Source organism: Gymnoscopelus braueri (genome assembly GCF_963280865.1).
Source record: "Gymnoscopelus braueri genome assembly, chromosome: 18".
Classification (NCBI taxonomy): Eukaryota; Metazoa; Chordata; class Actinopteri; order Myctophiformes; family Myctophidae; genus Gymnoscopelus; species Gymnoscopelus braueri.
In genome coordinates, this window is record NC_137618.1 from 27,312,674 (window position 1) to 27,332,842 (window position 20,169).

Below are 20,169 nucleotides of genomic sequence, written 5' to 3' on the forward strand. Positions count from 1 at the left end.
TTTCACCACCTGAAAATGTATGTTTATTAAGGAGCTGGAGAGACCGTTAATGAACAGACCCTCTATAGCTATGATTATATAGAGCTTTGACTTTTTCACAAAAATCTCTAAAACCTCATTAAAGGTATGCTACATTAAATAGTATGTTGAGCTTGAGTGTACCTCATTATGAAAAAGGCCAATACAGTCAGCTGGGCAACGGTTCTTTTTTATTAACAGACATGAACATGTCGACAGTAACAAAATTTGTAGTTCATAAAAATAAAAATAAAAGTGGGTTGGATAGACAAGACTCCTCCCACAAAATAACTTAATGATGAGCTTGAGGATCAAACAAAGGGAAGGTTGTGCTCCAATACTTAAATATATCCATTCCACCTTTCCTGGCAGTAATTTTTGAAATGCTTGGACTGGTCAATATGTTTTACAGTGTAGATTTGAAGGTTTAGTTATGTCAGTTGTCATTACTTCAAGGAAAGGAGGAATGTGGTACTTTTAGTAAAATGGGGGCATGTCACTAAGCAGGATCAATGAGTTAGCCAACAAACCTTCCTAAATATTCTGAAGTAACATTTCAGAGGCCACATAGCAAAATAAACAGCATATTTGACTGCTAGAGCACTTACAAAGCTAGATGTAAGTTTCTTTGTTGACTACTACAAACCACAACTACAGTATGTAATTCCAAGTGAGCAGGCTAATTTAGTGATCCATTCTATACCCCCCCTCTCCAAAAAGGGATGGTAAGCAACACAAGCAAACAGGGAAGACAAACAAAGAACTGAAGCACCATCAGAAAATATGACAGTGAATTAAAATATAGGGGGAGCAAGGGTTATATACAAGGGGAGCTGTCAGTGTGTGCCTTTGTCACAGATAATGATTACATACGTTTTGCAAATCCAGCTGCTCAAAACATTAAAGCAAAGTTCCCTATAAGAGTAGTGAGCGCCTGGTTATAGCCAGAAACACCCGCTTCCGGCCTGTGGCATAGACACTGGTGTGAATCTACATGGACGGAAAAGGTATAAATTGGATGGTAGATACACCATCTTACCCTTAGCAGGCTTGAGTTGAATTCTGCATCCAATAACTTACACCCTTGTGTCCTGTGAGATTGACATGGATGAGGGGCGGGACCCAGGCAGAGTTCCTGGATTGAAGTCATAATTTGTAGTGTGTGTGTGTTTATACTGTACATGTAGGCATTTGGATGCCAGTAGAGAGATGTCTCTTCTGTAGTGCGTGTGATATTTAACATGTATGCGTGAATGTGTGTGTGTCTCCCTTATGGCAGCAGCTGTATCTTAGGCCTCGCTCTCTCCAGCTGATGAGGTATTTTGAACCTCCTCCTCCAGGATCGGCACGATCAGGTTGTCCTTAGACATCAAGTTGTACTTCATGACAAAGCGTGTGAACCGGTGACACAGGAACGTTTCATTCTACACACACACACACACACACACACACACACACACACACACACACACACACACACACACACACACACACACACACACACACACACACACACACACACACACACACACACACACACACACACACACACACACACAAAGAGGGGATGCTAAAATCATTGGGTTCCCAAACATTTTCAGCTCGAGACCCGAAAGATTTGGTTTCTCACTAGGACCCAAATTCACAAAAATACATGAATTAACCACTTCAGCCCTATTTAACACATTAGGTGCCAAAACCGTATATATACGGTTTTGGCCATACTAACGTTGAGTGCCAAAACCGTATATATACGGTTTTGGCACCTAATGTGTTAAAAAAACTTTTTTTAATTTTTTTTAATTTTTTTTTTTCTTCCTTCACAGCAACAGGAAATATCACTCCTACAAGATTTAGACTCCAATCCACCTCCTGGTTAACTTATGACTTCAAAAACCTGTATCTCGGCTCCTGTGTACTTTTTTTTTTTACAATGTTAATTTAACTATTTTCAACTGGCTGCAACTATGGAACGGATTACCGAATGTTTTTAATTTTTTCCCCCCGATTGTACGAGACCTGTATGTGTGTAATGAGGGGATCACCGTGAGGACGGTGATCACTGAAAATATTTTGTGACTACTTGAAAAAGGTTCAAAAATTGTTAAACATCCTGGCACTCAAAGTATAATATTTTAATAAACCTCTGGCACCCAATGTGCTAATAGTGAAAATAGCTCATCTACAAGCTCACAACACTTCACGATGCAACACCTGAGCTTGTATACCGTAATTTCCGTAGTATAAGGCGCACCAGCCAAATTTAGGGGAAAAAACAAATGTGTGCATATACAAGCCGCACTGGACTTTAAGCCGCAGGAGTGAGTGGCCGTTAGCTGTAAAAATCCATAGATTAGCCGCACTGTTGTATAGGCCGCAGGATAGTCCGGAAATTACGGTATATGCTATTTTCACTATTTCTTACAAAAACAAATCTTTTGAAATAATTTATAAAGATTGTAGGAAACGAGAAAAAATAAGTATATTTTCTTGAGACCCATAAAAATTGGTCCGTGACCCAAAAATGGGCTAGCTACATTCTTAGCCTAATTCAACCTTTGTTCCCATTGCATAAAGTTTGTCACCTCAGTCTACCAGGCGCTAGGTAGAAGGCGGCCAGGAATCGTTTTGTGTGCAAACTGGGCTAAACTTATGTTAGACCAACAGACTTTAGTACTCATAATAAACAATTATTTTCAGAAACTAAAACAGGCAGCTAAAGTTGTTGCTTAAAGTCCATTTATTTTTTAACTTAAGTGGATACTGGACCAGCAGAAAATGTCACTGATGTTTCACTGCCTATCCTCTGCTTTTACTGATATCCTGTTCCAATTCACAGCCAATATGGCCCAGACTATTAGTTTGTAATGTCAAACAGTCTCAGTGTATTGACTCAAATGCATTGATGGTGTCTGTTCAGAATAACGAAGTCAGTCAGTCAGAGACTATCCCACTGATAAAGACCTTATCCACTGCACAGGCCAACACTGCCCTCAACTGCCTGGATTGAGATTTAGAATTGACCAACAAGGAAAAGGATCGCTGCCTACAAGCTCTGGTATCCCTGTGGTAAATTTCAGATTTTAGAGAATCTTAAGTTGATCCTAAGAAACCTTTCTACTTAATACAGTCTTTCCTTAATACAAGCAAGTGGAATAAAGATGGAGGAATCCTACTCATTTCCAGCCATTTTAAAGGACAGCCCATTACATTTTGGTAGGCTCCTTGTTTTTGTCCATGGTAACATACCTCATACTTATCAAATATCTGGCGGTGATGGAAGTAGGCGTGCGAAAATATCCTATAGATGCGACGGCAGACAGAGCCCAGCTTTGCCACCGACGACTCCTTAATGCTAACTCTGAAGGAAAAAGAAAAACAGGAGACCTTGTCACATCGTGTGCTAATGAATGGACAGTGAATATGAAGCCAGAGTACCATTAAAGGTCTTTTTGTAAACTCTCAAAGTTATGGGGGTCCATGGCCTAATGAATATCAAACTTGTGGGCGGGGGGTCCTTGAAATTAAAAGATTTGAGAATCACTGAGCTAAGGAGTAGGTATTGGGACCTAACTGACCTGCTGGGGAAGTATTTGTTACTGTTTAGAAGGCAGGCAGCTCCGTCCAGCGTGTGTCTGGTGTAGTCAATGGCAGGGCACTGTGGACACAGCAGCAAATGACATATTACTCTGTGTATATAATTGAGTGACAAACTCTCCCTGTTTTGTCTCGCATGAAGACAAATTAAGTGTTGTCCCAATAAAGTCCCAGTGATCCCAATACATGCAAGTTCAGTTCATCATTCATTGCCTCGCTGTAGATTACAGGCGGGAAACCTCATGACTTAAAACACAAGTAGTTTCCCGTTTAGGACAGCCTCTATATTAGATCTGATATAACATGAAGGCTCACTTCAAAGCCCTACTTAACACGTATCTGAGAAGAACAACATGGAGATCCATCTTACTTCTTTGGGGGTCTTGTGGGCAGCACATAGAAAGATCCACTGCTCTGTGGCAGTCATCTGGGTGCAGGTATCTGGGTGGCATTCACTCTGTGGGCAGCGAAAAGGAGAGCATGCATCGGTTCAATACAGAGGACATCATAGGGATTAGAGCCAGATCGACATATCGGCCATTATTTTACTTTTATCGACGATATCGGTATTAGCAACTACACAGCCCATCTGTCCCGATTTTTGGGCGGTGAAACCGCCCCTATATGTGAGGTTTGGACAGGGGGTCCCATTGCACCCCCCCAACCCTGCGCTGTGATTGGCCACCATTGTACCCCCCTAACCCTGCACCGTGATTGGCCAATCACAGTCTATTCAGGACTGTGATTGGCTAGTGAAACATGACACATGTGCATAGCCCTATAAATAGAACTATGCACTTAAAAAAAACACATTTATGGGTTTTTTTAAGTTAGGGGTGTACAATGGTTGGTCCACAATATTACTTTTCTTCCATCACTTCTTCCATCACTGTGATGACCACTGTGACCACACCGCCCACTTCACACTGGGTGTGATTTTTTTTATTTTAGCTAATATATATAGAAACATAGGTTTTTCAGAAAACTTGGGATTTACACAGTGGTTTAGAACATTGGTTCTCAAAAATAGCAGATACACAAGCTCACAGCTCGTCACTTCGTGCCGCACTGTAAGCTTGGACATCTGTTATGTTTGAACATTTTTGGAAACATTTTTGAATAATTTAGATTTTTTTTTACACAAATCTTCACTTCTGGAGGTCCCTGGCACACAACTTTTTCAGATAAAGGTCCGCGGCCAAATACATATCATTTTGGGGTGATGGGCACGAAAAAGTTTGAGAACTACTGATTTAGAAGGCATTTGTACAATCGGCCTCAGGTCTTAAAGGGTTAAGAGGACCTCACCATTTATTTACATTACATATGAATTTTAACACAGAAAATACAAAGTGGCCACATTATCATACCTGCAGTTTGACAGCTAATCCATTGAGCTCCAGACAGAACTGCCTACAAGTGAGCCGCAAGGGTGACAGAGAGCCCAGACATAAAGGCACACAAGAGACAGAGGTACAAAGACAGAATGAACGCGATGCATTTTGGTCGCATAAAGATTTCAACTGAAACGCTCAGATATAAATGGATAATGCTGGTCTTTACGTACCTAAGATGCTCATACTTCCACACTCCTTCATCCTGTCCTTCTGGAGGCTCCAGGATTTTGTCGATGTTAGAGCAGTCCGATCGGATATTCTGCTGAATGTACTGTAAGAGACCACGCAGACATGTCAGTAGAACCCACCGGAGTAATCCAGTAAAAGCAACTTGATTTCAGGACTTTCATGTAATAATGATACACTACTGCAGTCACTCAACACTAAAGTGTCTTTGTTGGGCACTGCGAATGTAACACCCGAGACTCTAACCCAAGTCTCCCTTGGGGGAAAGGACACTAAAAGCAAATATCTTAACAACTTGCCAAAGAGCTTATCCGTCCTTGGCCAGATGCGATATTAGGCTTTTGGACTTTGGGGAGAGGCTCTGAGCCACTCTGCTACACAAATGTGTACCAGGGTAAGTCTATGCTATATAAAACTTACTAAAATATGTAAGTGTTGTATTGTCATCACCCAATGAAGGGGGATCTTCATCATACATTTTCAACTGCAGTCTGCGGGGGTGGCGGAGACTGTTTGACTGACACTGACACACAAACACACACACACAAACACACACACACACACACACACACACACACACACACCTGTTGGACAGCCAGGGTGCTGTCCATCTCCTCAAAGGATTCATCCGGCCAATTGTAGAAATCCTAGAAATAGAAGGACACATTTATTTAGACCAGTGGTTCTCAATCATTTCAGGCCGTAACCCCCCCAAAAAAAACATATTTGAACTGGGGACCCCCCCTCACCCTGACAAGCACTTGGAATGTAGAAGTTGAGGCATTAGATTTAGTTTGACTCAGTTCCACAGATAAATATTGTGAAAAAAGCAGATCTACAAGCTCACAACGCCTCGTAACCTGCCATTTTCAAAACGTTTGCCTTTTTCTTAAATTATTTGACAATTTCGCCAATGTTCAATCAACAACAACAAACTATACTATAAAAACGGGTCACTTTTGATGCAGTAATGATCTTTTTTCATTACAATACAATACATATTTATAGGTATTAGGTCTTAAAAGTCCTTAAATTGTCATTTCACTGTCATCTGGGGACCCCCCCAAAATCATGTGGGGAACCGACCCACAGGTTGAGAACCACTGATTTGGACCACCTTCATTTACCAGGCTGACACATACTGTAGTCTAGCAGCAAACCTGTAGCCCCTTTCGGGACCCTGTTTACCTTTTTTATATTTGGGTAGGCGGTATCCAGGGTCCCTTGTCGCTCAAAACACTCTCTCTTGTAAAAAAGGCAAACAGGGTCCCGAAAGGGGCTAGCAAACCTGGTAACGTTGGTAACGAAACGTTAGCGGACATCAGCGACATTTTTCACATATGAATGACACAGCCAACTGATTTAGCTGAGAAACATTTTATGAACGGTTCATGTTGCAACTACTACCCTAACGTCGTTAAAACTAGCATAAGCATGTTAGCGAGCTGGGATGCGACTGTTTCCTGGGAACTGAAACAAAACAATGACATTCGTTGTGTGTGTAACATTGTTTTGGCCGTCATGGTGCGTTTCAGTTATGATGCACTGACCTCATTTACAAGCACGTCGCACGCAGCTCCAATTAATTACGAGAGACTTTAAGAATGATATCAGCTGAAATGTACACAGAAGTGTTGCCATGTCGGCTTATTATAAGAGACTTTGGGCTTGTTTTTCTGTAAAGTTGCTTGTAAATATTGGTAGCTGGGGGTTGGTTTTTTTTGGGCTTGTTTCTTAAGTTTAGTTGCTTGTTTCCTAATGTTGTTTAAATCAGTGGTTCTCAAACATTTTCAAGTCAAGGACCCCCAAGGCCCCAACAATAATGTATTTGTCTGCGGACACTCGTCTGAAAATATGTTATGCCAGGGACCCCCATACAAGATTTGTGTTGAAATGTTTCAAACATATTCCACAATCTTTCAAAAAAAATCTTCAAGATGTTTTTGAAAATAGCCGATCTACAAGCTCACAACTCGTCGCGATGAGCTTGGCATTGTGATCTTGTAGATCGGCTATTTTCAAATTGCCAACGTATTATGTTTTAAGGGGCGAAGGGCTCGCTTCTTTTGGGCTTGTTTTCATAGACCTGGTTGCTTATTTCTCTCACAACAACTGGTAACATTCCTCCAGGATATAGACGTATCCCTAGTCAGCTGGCCACTTCCATCCAGGCCCTTCCTGTGTTGTCTGTGACCCAGTTGTTAAGACAGGAGACTGGCGGAGACATAAACCTCCCACGTAGCTCGTGTACAATTTCCCATGAGCGTGGTTTGTTCATGACAGTCGTGTGTAATGTTTAGATGTGTGTGAAAACGTACCTTCGACTTGGTTCCAGGCCGATTCCTCCTGAGAACTGCAGTACCCTCCGCCATGACCATCTCGACAGAATACCCGGATGCCTCTGAAGCCGCTCTGTTCAACGAGCAGGAGAACCACTAACAGGGTCCCATTGCCTGGAGGAACGTGCGTGCTGTGATTGGATAGTTGGTTGTCGGGCAACCGTTGGGTTTAGAAGTTCGTGATGGTAACCGGCCCCAAAACACGCTCACCCCCATTTTTTTTCGCGCACCTCTCGCCCCCAGCGGTTCTTGTATTCTTGAATTGCTGAGGATAAGGTTAGGTTTAGGCATAGTTTTACTGAGGTTACGATTAGGAATAAGGTTAGGTTTTGGCACTGTTTCACTAAGGTTACGTTTAGGAATGAGGTTAGGTTTAGCAGGCATAGTTTAATGAGGTTACGTTTAGGAATACCTGGTGGCGACCGTTTCGAGTTCGCTGGATTTGCCCCGGGGCGAGCGTTCTTATATTCTTGGGATTAAACAAAATAATGTCTATTTTGTTTCATATTAAATGTAGTTGCGGAGTTCACGCAACATAATTGTGTATGTGTATGAGTGAATCCTATACCCTACATTTCAATGCAATATATTCTATGTGGCATGACGAAGCTTACCTTTTTTCCTGAGATATTTTTGTATTCATTTGGAACAGAGGATGAAGACACATGCAACACACATCTTTGGTCAGGATTTGAACCAGGTACATTTAATTCTGAGTTATGTAAGCTGAGCCACCAAGGGAACGTGATGATAACTATCTGCTTTTAACCACTTATGATTAATAGCAAAGTATGTGAGCTTTAATAAGTTATTTTAGCAATTTTTTTAAATGTTTGCCTATAATGACATGCCTAAAATAGGGACCCTCCTCGCTGCACAGTGTTGTCCTCCCCTCATCGGGATGGTGAGATCCGGGTTTTGCATGATTTTTGTATGATTTTTTGTATGTACATTGTCTTGTATGTAGGTCCGAGTCTGTTGTAGTCTTGACTAAATGTTCCTTTGAAAAATCTCAAATGATAAAAAATATAGGGACCCTAGGGTTAATGTGGTTAACATAACTATCAACATACCATATGAATAATACAGGAATAGTATAAACATGAAGAAAAGACCATTTTCAATAGCTCACGTTTATTATTGAATAACAAAAAAAAAGATCATAATTATTTACAAATGAATTACATAAAAAGAAAGCAAACAGACATCAACGAGGGAACTTATGTCTTCTCTTCAGAACAGGGATGGTTTTACAGAAAAAACGACTCAATCAACATATTTTCCTAAAATATCTGCATCACGGAAGAGGAAGTAGTCCTGGAAGACAAATCAGAAACCAAAATTAGATGGTCATGTAGATATTACTGCTACTACTAGTGAGATTTAAGCTACGGTGTAAAATTAAGTAATTACACACTTGAATAAAATACTGCATCATGCTATTGTATTTATTTGTTCATGTCATCATGTGGAGAGAACAAGACTTTTACATATTATACCTTGTCATCTAGAATCACTTTAGTTCCACCATACTCTGGTAAGAGAACCGTCTCTCCCACCTTAGCAGTGATTGGCTGCAGGTCTCCATTCTACAAAAAAATAAATATAGACAAAAAAAGCATTAAGACTACTGATCAGTCAACAATGTCCAGCATACAATGTCTGTACTAGAATCTAGCCAGCTAAAATAAGTTATTAAGTAATCTTGTAGAGGTGGCAATTTTCTCTGATAAAAGAGTGAACAATTTCAGTAGTTCTTCATGGAACTAAAATAAGCACAGCTGACTTCTTCATTGAAGCAACCCAGTCACACTGACAAGCTTGGTCATTACCTGGTTGACAGAACCAGGTCCAACTGCCATTACTGTAGCTTGCAGCACTTTGCCCTGTGACTTCTCTGGAAGCATGATGCCACCTTTAGACATCGTCTCTGCTGCCACCCTTTCCACCAGCACCCGGTCAAACATGGGGAGAAATCTTCTGAAGGCCTACATGTGAGAAGAGAAGAGTTAAAACTGTACATACCCAGAGAGCATAGATTAATAATGCCATTGGTTAAAAAAAACAGCTGAGATATCCGTTAAAACTAACAGTATTTTCATCATATTATTCAGTCTTTAAACACTGAATAATACAAAATAAGGTTTTGCAATATTATTTACACAAATCATATAATTTGCTGTAATAATGTGTGAGCCCTAGGGGGCAGTCTTGAATCAATTGTGCAGCACTGAAAGTCCTCATGTAACCTAAAAAGAAGGTTCAGTCCTAACAAAAGCAGAGAGTGCAGTCACCCAGTTAACCCATTAACTATGGTATTTTCATATTTTTTTAGCCAGTGCCAGAGTTTTTCATTGAAAAAAAAAAAGTACTCAGGAGCCGAGATACAGAATTTTAAAGTTTTAAGTTAACAAGGAAGTGGATAGGAGTCTAGATCTTCGAAAAATCATATCTTCTTGGTCTTTGGGTCAAATTGAGAAAAAAAAAAAAAAAAAAGAGAAAAAAGCACGTGGCGGCTTTAAATAGGTTCGCGTAGATCTACGTGATTGGCAGTGAATCAGTTAATAAAGACTTATGCAACATCTCTAAGCATTCAGTAATGTTGAGTTTAATATCAGTGTAAGAAAATGAAGATGACTTAATAGTAATACACTATACTGCAAGGTAATCTTTGTAATGGAAAGTAAGCTCAACTATCCTAAGCATGTCATTTTAAAAATCTAAAAGCTTACACAATATCCCAAGACCACCCAAAAGCAGGTTAATAAGTAGTTCGCTTCAGCGCGTTTCTTGGCTTTAAAGGAAATGATTAATGAAGATCTGCTGCTGTTCTGTTAAGTGGGGGAGGAGGACTCTTGGACTACAGGCAGCAATTACTTCATTAGGGTGTCCTTATTTTGGGCAGAAAATAAAATATATGTCAACTATTCCTCATACAGCTGAGTGACAGCCTGTTAACAAATGCAGCTACCACCAAAGACAGCGTTTGTACACTACAAGTTCAACTGAATTGGGACTAACAATCTACCTCTCTACCTCTGGCAGGACAATCAAAAAATAATGCCAAAGTGAGTTAGACATTTTTAGAACATCAACTGGCTGCAGCAGATGTACACTTGACCTTGTACAAAGGTCGCCTGTCAGGGCAAGAGGGGGGTGGAGAAAGAAGGGGGACACAAGTTCCAGAATCGGGGGATGGTAGGGGTTGCGGTTACTCTGTGTCAATATTGACCTTCCTTGCGAAGGACAAAGATTACTGAAATACTGAAAGCGCCATCAAATTATATCAGGAATATCTCATAATGTTCTATTTAGTGTGTAGAATATTCAATTTTCCATGCATAATAGGTCACATTTTCCACTGGCAAATTGTAATACTGTCTGATACGCTTAGTTTTAAGTTCAGTGTGGTGATATAACCTTGTAAAGCAGCCAAAAAAGCCTCAAGGTTTCAATTTCAGGAGATAACACTCAAGGCCTATTTTTCAGGTGATTGAGAATACATACAGAATACATTCTGAGGTGAGCTAATATATTGTTTTGCTAAAATATTACTTGAATGCAAACTCACTCAAAAAAAGGTCCGGATAATAGCTTAGTTTGAAGCTATATAAAAAATTGTCTACCTGGAAAGCAGACAAGTTTTATAATGATGCTCAGATGTGACGCAGTAAGATGACGTTGCGTCAACCGGAAGCGATTCAATGAAGTATGCAAGGACAAGTGCGAACTGAATTCCAAAAATAATAACAGCATTAACTAACTGATCTTGAAGGAATCCACGGAGACTAACGTTGTCAAACACGTGTTGAATTGCAAAATGCTAAGAGTCACATCTCACCATCATTCCTAATTCACATGTGACTGCATAGCTGATAATGAGCAGTTCCTACCAGTCACATTAAGATTAAGTTACCAAATGTTAAGTGGCATGTCAGAGATAACAGCTTGCTAGTCAACTAGAAACCATCTAATTAGTTAATTATACAATCAGTACAATCTGTACACCAAAAGTTCCACTGAGGCGTACCCTCTTTAGCTGATTATACCAGTGCAACTATGGCAGATACGGAGTACGCGTTTAAAACATTAAAAAATATATATTTCTAACGTTTCCAAGCATCAACGTATTATTGTATTACCATTATTCTCCAACTGTTTGACCTTGTAGGCTATGCGTTAACCGGCTAACATAACGTGTGTGGCTAACATGAACAGATCATTCAGACCACCAGGTGGTTACACATAATACATGTTGAGACATTACGGTAATGAAGGGGGCATTTTAAAGAACTGTTGTTATTATTATACTAAATGACACTGGTGTTCCATATCTTACCATTGTGAATCTTTCGGTCTCTGAATGCTGATTTCTCTGGTTGATCGCGGATTTGACTGTGAAGAAGGACGGAGAATTGAGCGAATCACTCCACGTGAGGAAATATCTAGAAAGTTTACAGGCGCATGCGTACCAAATGTCACCAAGCAGTTTTTGTGCCAGGTTTTGTGAAAGAAATAAGCAACCAGGTCTATGAAAACAAGCCTAAAAGTAGCGACTATGGCTAAGCTATACGGCTATTTGAAAATCTACAATCTACGATCGTTACATGCAACGCGTTGTGAGCTTGTAGATCTGCTATTTTCCAAAAAAGAAAGATTTATTTAAATTTTTGAATATTTCTGAAACATTTTAACAACACAAATCTTGTAGTGGGGGTCCCTGGCACAACATACTGGTTTAAACAACATTTAGGAAACAAGCCTATATAAGCAATTAACTACACTTTGGAAACAAGCCCAAGCAAACGGCAACTACAAGCGACTTTACAGAAAAACAAGCACAAAGTCGCTTATAATAAGCAGACATGGCAACACTGCGACAAAGTTGCTAGCTATGGGTACTTTTTTGCCTGTGGAATTTGTACAAGGCTGAAGGCTCATCTGTCAAGAGTCTGTTTAATGTATGCCTGGCTGGCAAGTTGGAGGCACATTAACTTACAAGAACAATATTTCTATCGTAACGTAAAAATTACCGTATGTTGAACATTATGATAACCAAATGACAGAATGGTGTTAAATAATGATATGAAACGATCCTTATATAAATTACATTGGGCAATAAAGTACCCTTATGTAACTCTGATGTTGACTTTGATTTTGACTAGAATATTCCATGTCCATGACTCCCAAGCAAGCCGTGTCAACAGCACAGTATCTCCATGCATGCGTTAAAAATAACACCCATAAAGACGAATTGAGTTTCAAGGGTTAAACTGACGGAATTATTTAGCCAATTTAAACGTTTTCATGTGATTGCAATTGAATTCAGCAATGTTGCACAATGTCAACTTTGACCTCTTATTTTTTTCTCCAATGGCACACACTAGAAAATTCTGGAATCGTGTACCCGGGAACGAGCATTTGTGTCTGTGTTAGCCCTGAAATATGAATGGATGAACTTCAACCTGGTGTTTGCACTTTCTCCATTTACGACCCGTACATCTACATAAACGTTCATATTTCAAATATAAAGTGCTTACCTCATGGCCACGGATGTTACAATTATGTACGGGCTCACAGAAGTACCCGTATCTTCCGTATTGTTCAATAAAAAGCATTGAAATCAGATCGGTGGCCATTATATTTCTCATATAGTTATAATGTATCAGAGTGCAATACACCTTCCAACCAATAGCGTCGCGTAGTTGAAAGCATATGGCGAAAAAGCGATGAAAATGGCCACCAATCGGATTAAAATGCTTTTTATTGAACAATACGGGAAATACGGGTACCTCTGAGGGCCCGTACAATATTGTAACTTCCGTGGCCATGGGGTAAGGACTTTATATTTGAAATATGATTGTATTCTATTATTGGTCATGTCTCGTGTGTCTAACATTACAAGCTATTTTACTATTATGGATACATTTCACATGTTTATGACATTACACATGTTCCGGGGCACACCGGCTAGTTACCCGGATGTGAAAGGCCATGTGCATTCTACGCAGAAGAAGACCGTCTCCACAGTGCTCTCTGTGTGCCGTCTGCTCCTCACGCTGCTAGACGTTATATCATTCTATCATTCAGACCTGCTGCCGTCTACCTCTTCAACCCACAAGTAGGTATTGATTTGACATTTCAATAGATCCTTTCTAAACTTACATACAGACTCCTTGCATTAAAACATCTGTTGCTGTATACACGGATTCACGCGTAAAGCATACATTTTAAGACATGATAGCTTAGCTGCGATAGCTACATGATTAGCCAAATCATGTAGCTGTAACGGGCAAGGACACAGATCCAGGAATGGTTAACTCAACAACTTTGCCTGGTCTAGTATTTCTGTCCCCCACCCCCATTAATGTGATCGGTGGACCTGTAAGTTGTATTTAAATAATTGTTTGGAGATGGTACGTGGTAGATGCCAAATGGTATGTCGTGACTCGTGCCTTTATGGATCTATCTGGCTTAATCAGATATCCTCTGTTTTAAGAAGGTCTTTAGACCATGGTGTCAGAATCGTTTCGGGTTGCGTTGATGGCCACACATTGCACGAAAGGTGACTTGATGAGGGCCACGACCACTTTTCAGCCTGTTTTCTCAGTCACTGCTATAAGTACAGTATATCACTTTACACATTTTGTAAAAGACGGAACAATGTGTGTCACTTGTTTTTTCCACGATGCCCACGGTTCATCACCCGTAACGGTGGCAGCAGAAAAGAGGTGCATTTAGCATGATCTGTTTGCAGGGTGGATTGTTCATGTAATATGATGCAACTTGGGATGCTGCTACTAGATCACAACCCGGTTCATTCAGGAATAGGATGGGTTAGCGTAGTTCCGCACATGCGTTTTGACCTTGTGACGCACTGCTTGAAGAGCACACGTGAGTGGGGAGGTGGGGGTAACCAGGAACTGTTTTGGGGATAGATATAATAATACCGGCACTGAAGGTCAAAACCGGCATCTTAAATGTTCGTCATATGCTTTCAAATTAAAGAGCTGTAGGACTAAGTAATGAAATAGTTTGTCATTTTGTCCCCCCCCAGGGCATAAAGTTAATAATAGTTAATAATAATACAAAATAATTCCTATCTTAAAAAAAAAAAAAGGAAAGAAAAATAAACGTGTGTAACCTATATAGATGCATGTCTAGTTTGCTATCCTACTTTCAGAATAGTAGACCTGGGCTTGGGCTGGGGAGATGCAGTTTTGTTTCACCATTAATTAGAGGCAAGTTCATTAATTTACTGGTTCTTGCCAGTAGCCAGTAGATACCCTCTGTGACCACTAGGGGTAAAGTTAACCATTGTCACGAGCTATGTGTCCTTATGTGACGTTTGAGGGAGGGGGAGGCGATCTGCACTTTGGAAGAAACAAAAAAGTAACTTTGGCAAAATAGAAATTCCATTCAGCAACATGTTACAATAGCAACAGTTATTCCTTGATACAGGATCTAAGACTGGAGAGTGGAGACATTCTGACTGATGTCTTCCTGCTGCTCTTTTCTCTCCACAGAAATGTTTCGTTTACCTACAGTCATGAGGCAGGTGAGGCCGGTGTGCAGAGCTCTGGCCCCCCACCTCACACGAGGCTACGCCAAGGATGTCAAGTTTGGAGCAGATGCCCGTGCCCTAATGCTGCAGGGTGTGGATCTGCTTGCGGATGCCGTTGCTGTCACCATGGGCCCCAAGGTAAGGCTGGCATTATTTCATGAGATAATATATTGGGGACAAATGTTTTTGACTTTTAGTCACTTTCATCACATTAACCACTTAAGCACTATATACTTTGCCGTATGACAGAGCGAAAATAAATGGTTTACAAGCTCACAACTTGTAAAACGTTATGAGCTTGTAGATTGCCTGTTTTCTCTGAGTGTTGGCCTATTTTTGCCAAATGTTAGCCTATTATGGCATGCCCAGAATGGGAACACTAGGATTCATGAAGTTAATATGTTTTCCCCTGTGTCCTTGATTCCTTCTCTTCCAGGGTCGCACAGTCATAATTGAACAGAGCTGGGGTAGCCCAAAGGTGACCAAGGATGGTGTGACTGTGGCCAAGGCTATCGAATTGAAGTGCAAATTTAAGAACATTGGTGCCAAGCTGGTGCAGGACGTGGCCAACAACACCAATGAGGAGGCTGGTGATGGCACCACCACTGCCACAGTCCTGGCACGTGCCATCGCCAAGGAGGGCTTTGACACCATCAGCAAAGGAGCCAACCCGGTTGAGATCCGTCGCGGTGTCATGATGGCTGTGGACGTTGTGATCACTGAGCTGAAGAGGCTATCCAAGCCTGTCACAACCCCAGAGGAGATTGCACAAGTAAATATGTCTCTAGTCACAGTTTGTTGACAGTTGTACAAAATAATGGAAATTGATTGCTCATCATATAAGCATGAGGCATCATTAATTTGTGGTGACTTCTGTTTTTCAGGTTGCCACAATCTCAGCCAACGGTGATGTAGAGATTGGCACTCTCATCAGTAATGCCATGAAAAAAGTGGGCCGCAAGGGAGTCATCACTGTGAAGGTATCAGTTTCTGTTTTTTTTTTATATATATAAAAATGTAAAACTAGTAAGTAATGTAAACTGAGGTAGTCTGTTTCTGTTTCAGGATGGCAAGACTCTTCATGATGAGCTGGAGATCATCGAAGGTCTTAAGTTTGACCGTGGCTATATCTCCCCCTACTTCATCAACACCGCCAAAGGTAAGACGATTCACATCACCAATCGGCATGGTTTCTTATGGCCAAATACATGCCAAAATGTACTACCCGTTTTTAAAGTGTTTCAACCCGTTTTGTTGTCTCATAGCTTTTGTGCTAAATATAGGGTTTGATCATATTTAACCTGCTTTGTGTCTTCAGGTCAGAAGTGCGAGTTCCAGGATGCATACCTGCTGCTGAGTGAGAAGAAGATCTCCAGTGTTCAGAGCATTGTTCCTGCCCTGGAGCTTGCCAACCAGGCCCGCAAACCCTTGGTCATAGTGGCTGAGGATGTGGATGGAGAGGCCCTCAGCACCCTGGTTCTCAACAGGTACATTTCTGTCTACTCTGCTAATGCACTGTTATGCCATAGCCAAAGTCAGAACACATGAATTGCACAAGAATCTTTTATGCTTTGTAAGTAATACACTGGATGGAAAGCCCTGAAAGTTGCACAGCTGCTGAAATCATTATCTGATTAATACAATATCTGATATTGTGTCAGAGCCTGAGGTGATGGTTAAAACACTCTTTGTCTATGCAGACTGAAGGTTGGGCTCCAGGTGGTGGCAGTCAAGGCCCCAGGCTTTGGAGACAACAGAAAGAACCAGCTCAGAGACATGGCAATCGCCACTGGAGGAACAGTAAGTTCACTCCTAAAGCTAGTGCGCTACACCAAAAATTACTTCATAAAAAGGAGTGAAATCTCCTCTACTACCTTTTGTTTGGATTCATATACTGTATGAGGACACAGGTCAAATAAAATGTTCTTTCTTACCTCCTGCCAGGTGTTTGGTGATGAGACACTGGGCGTGGCCTTGGAGGACATCCAGCTTCATGACTTTGGAAGGGTGGGTGAGGTACAGGTGACCAAGGATGACACAATGCTGCTGAAGGGAGGAGGCAACCCTGCAGACATCGAGAAGCGGGCAACAGAGATTATCGAGCAGCTGGAAAACACGGAAAGCGACTACGAGAAAGAGAAGCTCAATGAGAGACTGGCCAAGCTGTCTGACGGCGTGGCCGTGCTCAAGGTGAGCAGAGAGGATGGGGGGACAAACAATGTCATTGTTTTGTTTACATTTTTTATTTCTTATTTCCGATTATTTGAAAAGTCCCTGGAGAAATTGATTGACAACGTATTACTTAACGTAATATATGTTTTCATAAGGAATTGCTGTTACTCAAGCCATGTAGTGTTTGACAACTAAGTGCAAAGAGGTGAAAATCCTTGACATCCTCTCAGTCCAAAAGCGAGTGACACTGGTCTTCCTTTCCAGATTGGAGGTACAAGTGATATAGAGGTGAATGAGAAGAAGGACCGTGTGACCGATGCTCTGAATGCCACACGGGCAGCCGTTGAGGAGGGCATCGTGCCCGGTGGCGGTTGTGCGCTGCTCCGATGCATCCCTGCCCTTGACGCCATCGTACCCGCCAATAATGACATTAAGATTGGTGAGCAGAGCTCAAATGCAGGCATACAGAGTACACTCGTACACTTTTCTCAAAGGAACATCATCTGAAATCTTCCATCCCTCCTTTGCTATCAGGTGTGGACATCATCAGGCGGTCGCTGCGTATCCCAGCCATGACCATCGCTAAGAACGCAGGTGTGGAGGGTTCGTTAGTGGTGGAGAAGATCCTGCAGGGAGATGCTGAGCTTGGCTATGATGCTATGCTGGGAGAGTACGTCAACATGGTGGAGAAGGGCATCATTGATCCCACAAAGGTACAGTGTAATGTATATGCAACAAATTAGCTATTTTGTAGTTGGTAACATTGGTAACATGGTAACATTCTACTGAAACAAATTGAAAATTGTGTATTGACAACTAACACGGTACAAATGTTCTTTTGGTTGAACATGTAACTCTGCTGCCCCTCTCTGGCTGGTCTCATAAATGCATTCAAACTAACTGCAGTCACTCTCTGCCTCCCCCTACAGGTGGTGAGGACGGCACTAATGGATGCTGCAGGAGTCGCCTCCCTGCTGTCCACAGCCGAGTGCGTTGTCACAGAGCTCCCCAAGGAGGAGCCAGCAGGAGGCATGCCAGGAGGAGGCATGGGGGGTATGGGTGGAATGGGCGGAATGGGTGGCATGGGATTCTAAGCTGAGCCCCCTGAAACATTGTAAAAACTAATTGGGCAGAATGGTGCCAGGGGTGGCCGAAGGACAAGTTCAGCCATCAGAGAGTCTGCCCCCTCTCCACCAAAACCTGCCCAAACTGACTGGCCGTGAGTTTGTCGGAGCTGCAAATGGACGATGTACCCCACCACCTCTCCTCACGATTCTGCCTCCTCCCTTCACCCTCCCCGGTTTCTGGAAGAGCCAGCCTCGCCTGACCCACCGCTTCTCCGTCCCTCTCCCAGGCTCCCAGCCCATCCACACCAACACTACCCTAGACACGTTTACATCAGCCTATGACCCCAATTCCCCTGTCCAATGTATCAACATGATCACCATTCTCACACAATAGTTCCTGATATGATGCTCAACAGTAAGAATAACATTTAAAAAAAGTATGCTGAAGACATATTTCATAAAGTAGAAAGTATATATATGAGAGTAAGGCTTTACAGAAACTAACAATATCATATTGCCCTAATGGAGAGCATGGGTTGGTGGATAACAGAATCCTAGCCAGGAATGTGTCGCTGTCATTTATTTTCGTAATGTTTTTGTTAATTCTCAAGTCTTGTTGTTTTTTTTTTATATCCGTTTTACCTAGGCATTTTGAATGGGTTAAAACTTTATCTCTGTTTATTAAACACTTTTCTCATGTAAGCATTTTCTGTGGCTTTCTCTCTGAAGTGGCAATGATGCTGTTTCTGTTCTCTATAGTAATCTGTAATGGGGAAGGATTTTAGGGCACGCTCACGCCACACTTTTCTACCTATGAGGGCGGATTCTGCCAATGCAGAATTTTTTTTAATGGGACTGGAGCGTTCTTTTTTTCAGAAATCCGCAAATTGCAGCAAACCGCTCCATTCCCATTGAAATGCATTGGCAGAATCCGCCCTCATAGGTAGAATAAAAGTGCGGTGTGGCCGTACCCTTACAAGAGTATTCACCACCAGAGGCCTGTTGAAAATAGTGGGGACAGTACAGAAGGTTCTAGAGATGTCTGCCTAAGTTGGCGATAGAAAAACGTTCTATGCCAGTTCTCATGTTTTTAAGTTTTTCCATCTTGGATACTATTGAATCTCTGGTCGAGTGCTTGAAGGACTACTGTTTGAAGGAGAACATTCTTTCATATTTGCCTTGTTGAGGGGAGGAGTTGGACTGGGCAGGGTGGTGGGAGCATTTAGGACCATTCAAGGTCTCCACTCTCCACAACAAAATTTCAATGTGAAAACCCTTGGTGTCCTTGTGCTATCAAAACATCAACCCCCATTTGTGTGATACTGCACATTTATCCTCCATGTTTTGCTATGTTACAAAGTACTAAGCTGCCATCGATGGCCATGCTTGCCAGAGAAATGTTGCTATTTTGCTGAGAAAACCTTTATCTTCCAGTACATTTTTCTTTTGCCAGCAGCAGCTGGAGCAATTTCTTTTTTGTATAAAGTAGACATTGATTGTTACTGTGATTTGTTTTTTTTTATTTAATAAACTCAAATGTTCTGACACGTTTTGGTTTTGAGTTTTTATTTATAACTTTCAATCTCAGTGATCGTTTAACTTTAGCCCAAAGGCTGGAGCATTTAGAGGCATAGAGCCTCATGTTCCACTGGTGTACCCATGGACAATGCATGTGGGATGTTATGATTAACCCCTTTAAACCTGGCTTCCCTATTTTGTGTCATAGTTGACATTTTTAAAAATAGATCTACGAGCTCGCAACGGGTAACTATGACGTGTAGTGAGTTTGAGTAGGTAAGGGAACTGATCCGTTTATTTTCTCACTAAAG

General features: G+C 41.4%; 2 protein-coding genes across 5 annotated transcripts; one reads left to right on the forward strand and one right to left on the reverse strand.

Annotated features, from left to right (window-relative positions):
- Positions 1-187: 187 nt before the first annotated feature.
- Positions 188-11,996, reverse strand: LOC308073428 (MOB-like protein phocein). 3 transcript variants are annotated; one of them, XM_080412326.1, is made up of 9 exons: positions 11,877-11,996; positions 9,370-9,525; positions 5,783-5,845; positions 5,183-5,283; positions 4,986-5,028; positions 3,986-4,072; positions 3,597-3,676; positions 3,268-3,379; positions 188-1,442 (listed from the first exon to the last, which is right to left on the reverse strand). In XM_080412326.1, exons 1-9 carry the CDS (start codon positions 11,877-11,879, stop codon positions 1,308-1,310), a joined length of 780 nt encoding a protein of 259 aa, XP_080268452.1. In that variant the 5' UTR covers positions 11,880-11,996; the 3' UTR covers positions 188-1,307. The 3 variants fall into 3 exon arrangements, with proteins under 3 accessions (XP_080268452.1, XP_080268450.1, XP_080268451.1); XM_080412324.1 differs by lacking the exons at positions 9,370-9,525; positions 11,877-11,996 and adding an exon at positions 7,517-7,613; XM_080412325.1 differs by lacking the exons at positions 188-1,442; positions 3,268-3,379; positions 3,597-3,676; ... (2 more) ...; positions 5,183-5,283; positions 5,783-5,845 and adding exons at positions 8,655-8,854; positions 9,037-9,126.
- A 1,537-nt stretch (positions 11,997-13,533) lies between these two features.
- On the forward strand, positions 13,534-19,887 carry hspd1 (heat shock 60 protein 1). Of its 2 annotated transcripts, none has more exons than XM_080412309.1 (11): positions 13,534-13,658; positions 15,064-15,239; positions 15,538-15,873; positions 15,986-16,081; positions 16,167-16,260; positions 16,420-16,588; positions 16,802-16,901; positions 17,046-17,291; positions 17,538-17,712; positions 17,808-17,986; positions 18,203-19,887. In XM_080412309.1, exons 2-11 carry the CDS (start codon positions 15,066-15,068, stop codon positions 18,365-18,367), a joined length of 1,734 nt encoding a protein of 577 aa, XP_080268435.1. In that variant the 5' UTR covers positions 13,534-13,658; positions 15,064-15,065; the 3' UTR covers positions 18,368-19,887. The 2 variants fall into 2 exon arrangements, with proteins under 2 accessions (XP_080268435.1, XP_080268436.1); XM_080412310.1 differs by having other exon boundaries at positions 13,561-13,662.
- Positions 19,888-20,169: the final 282 nt, after the last annotated feature.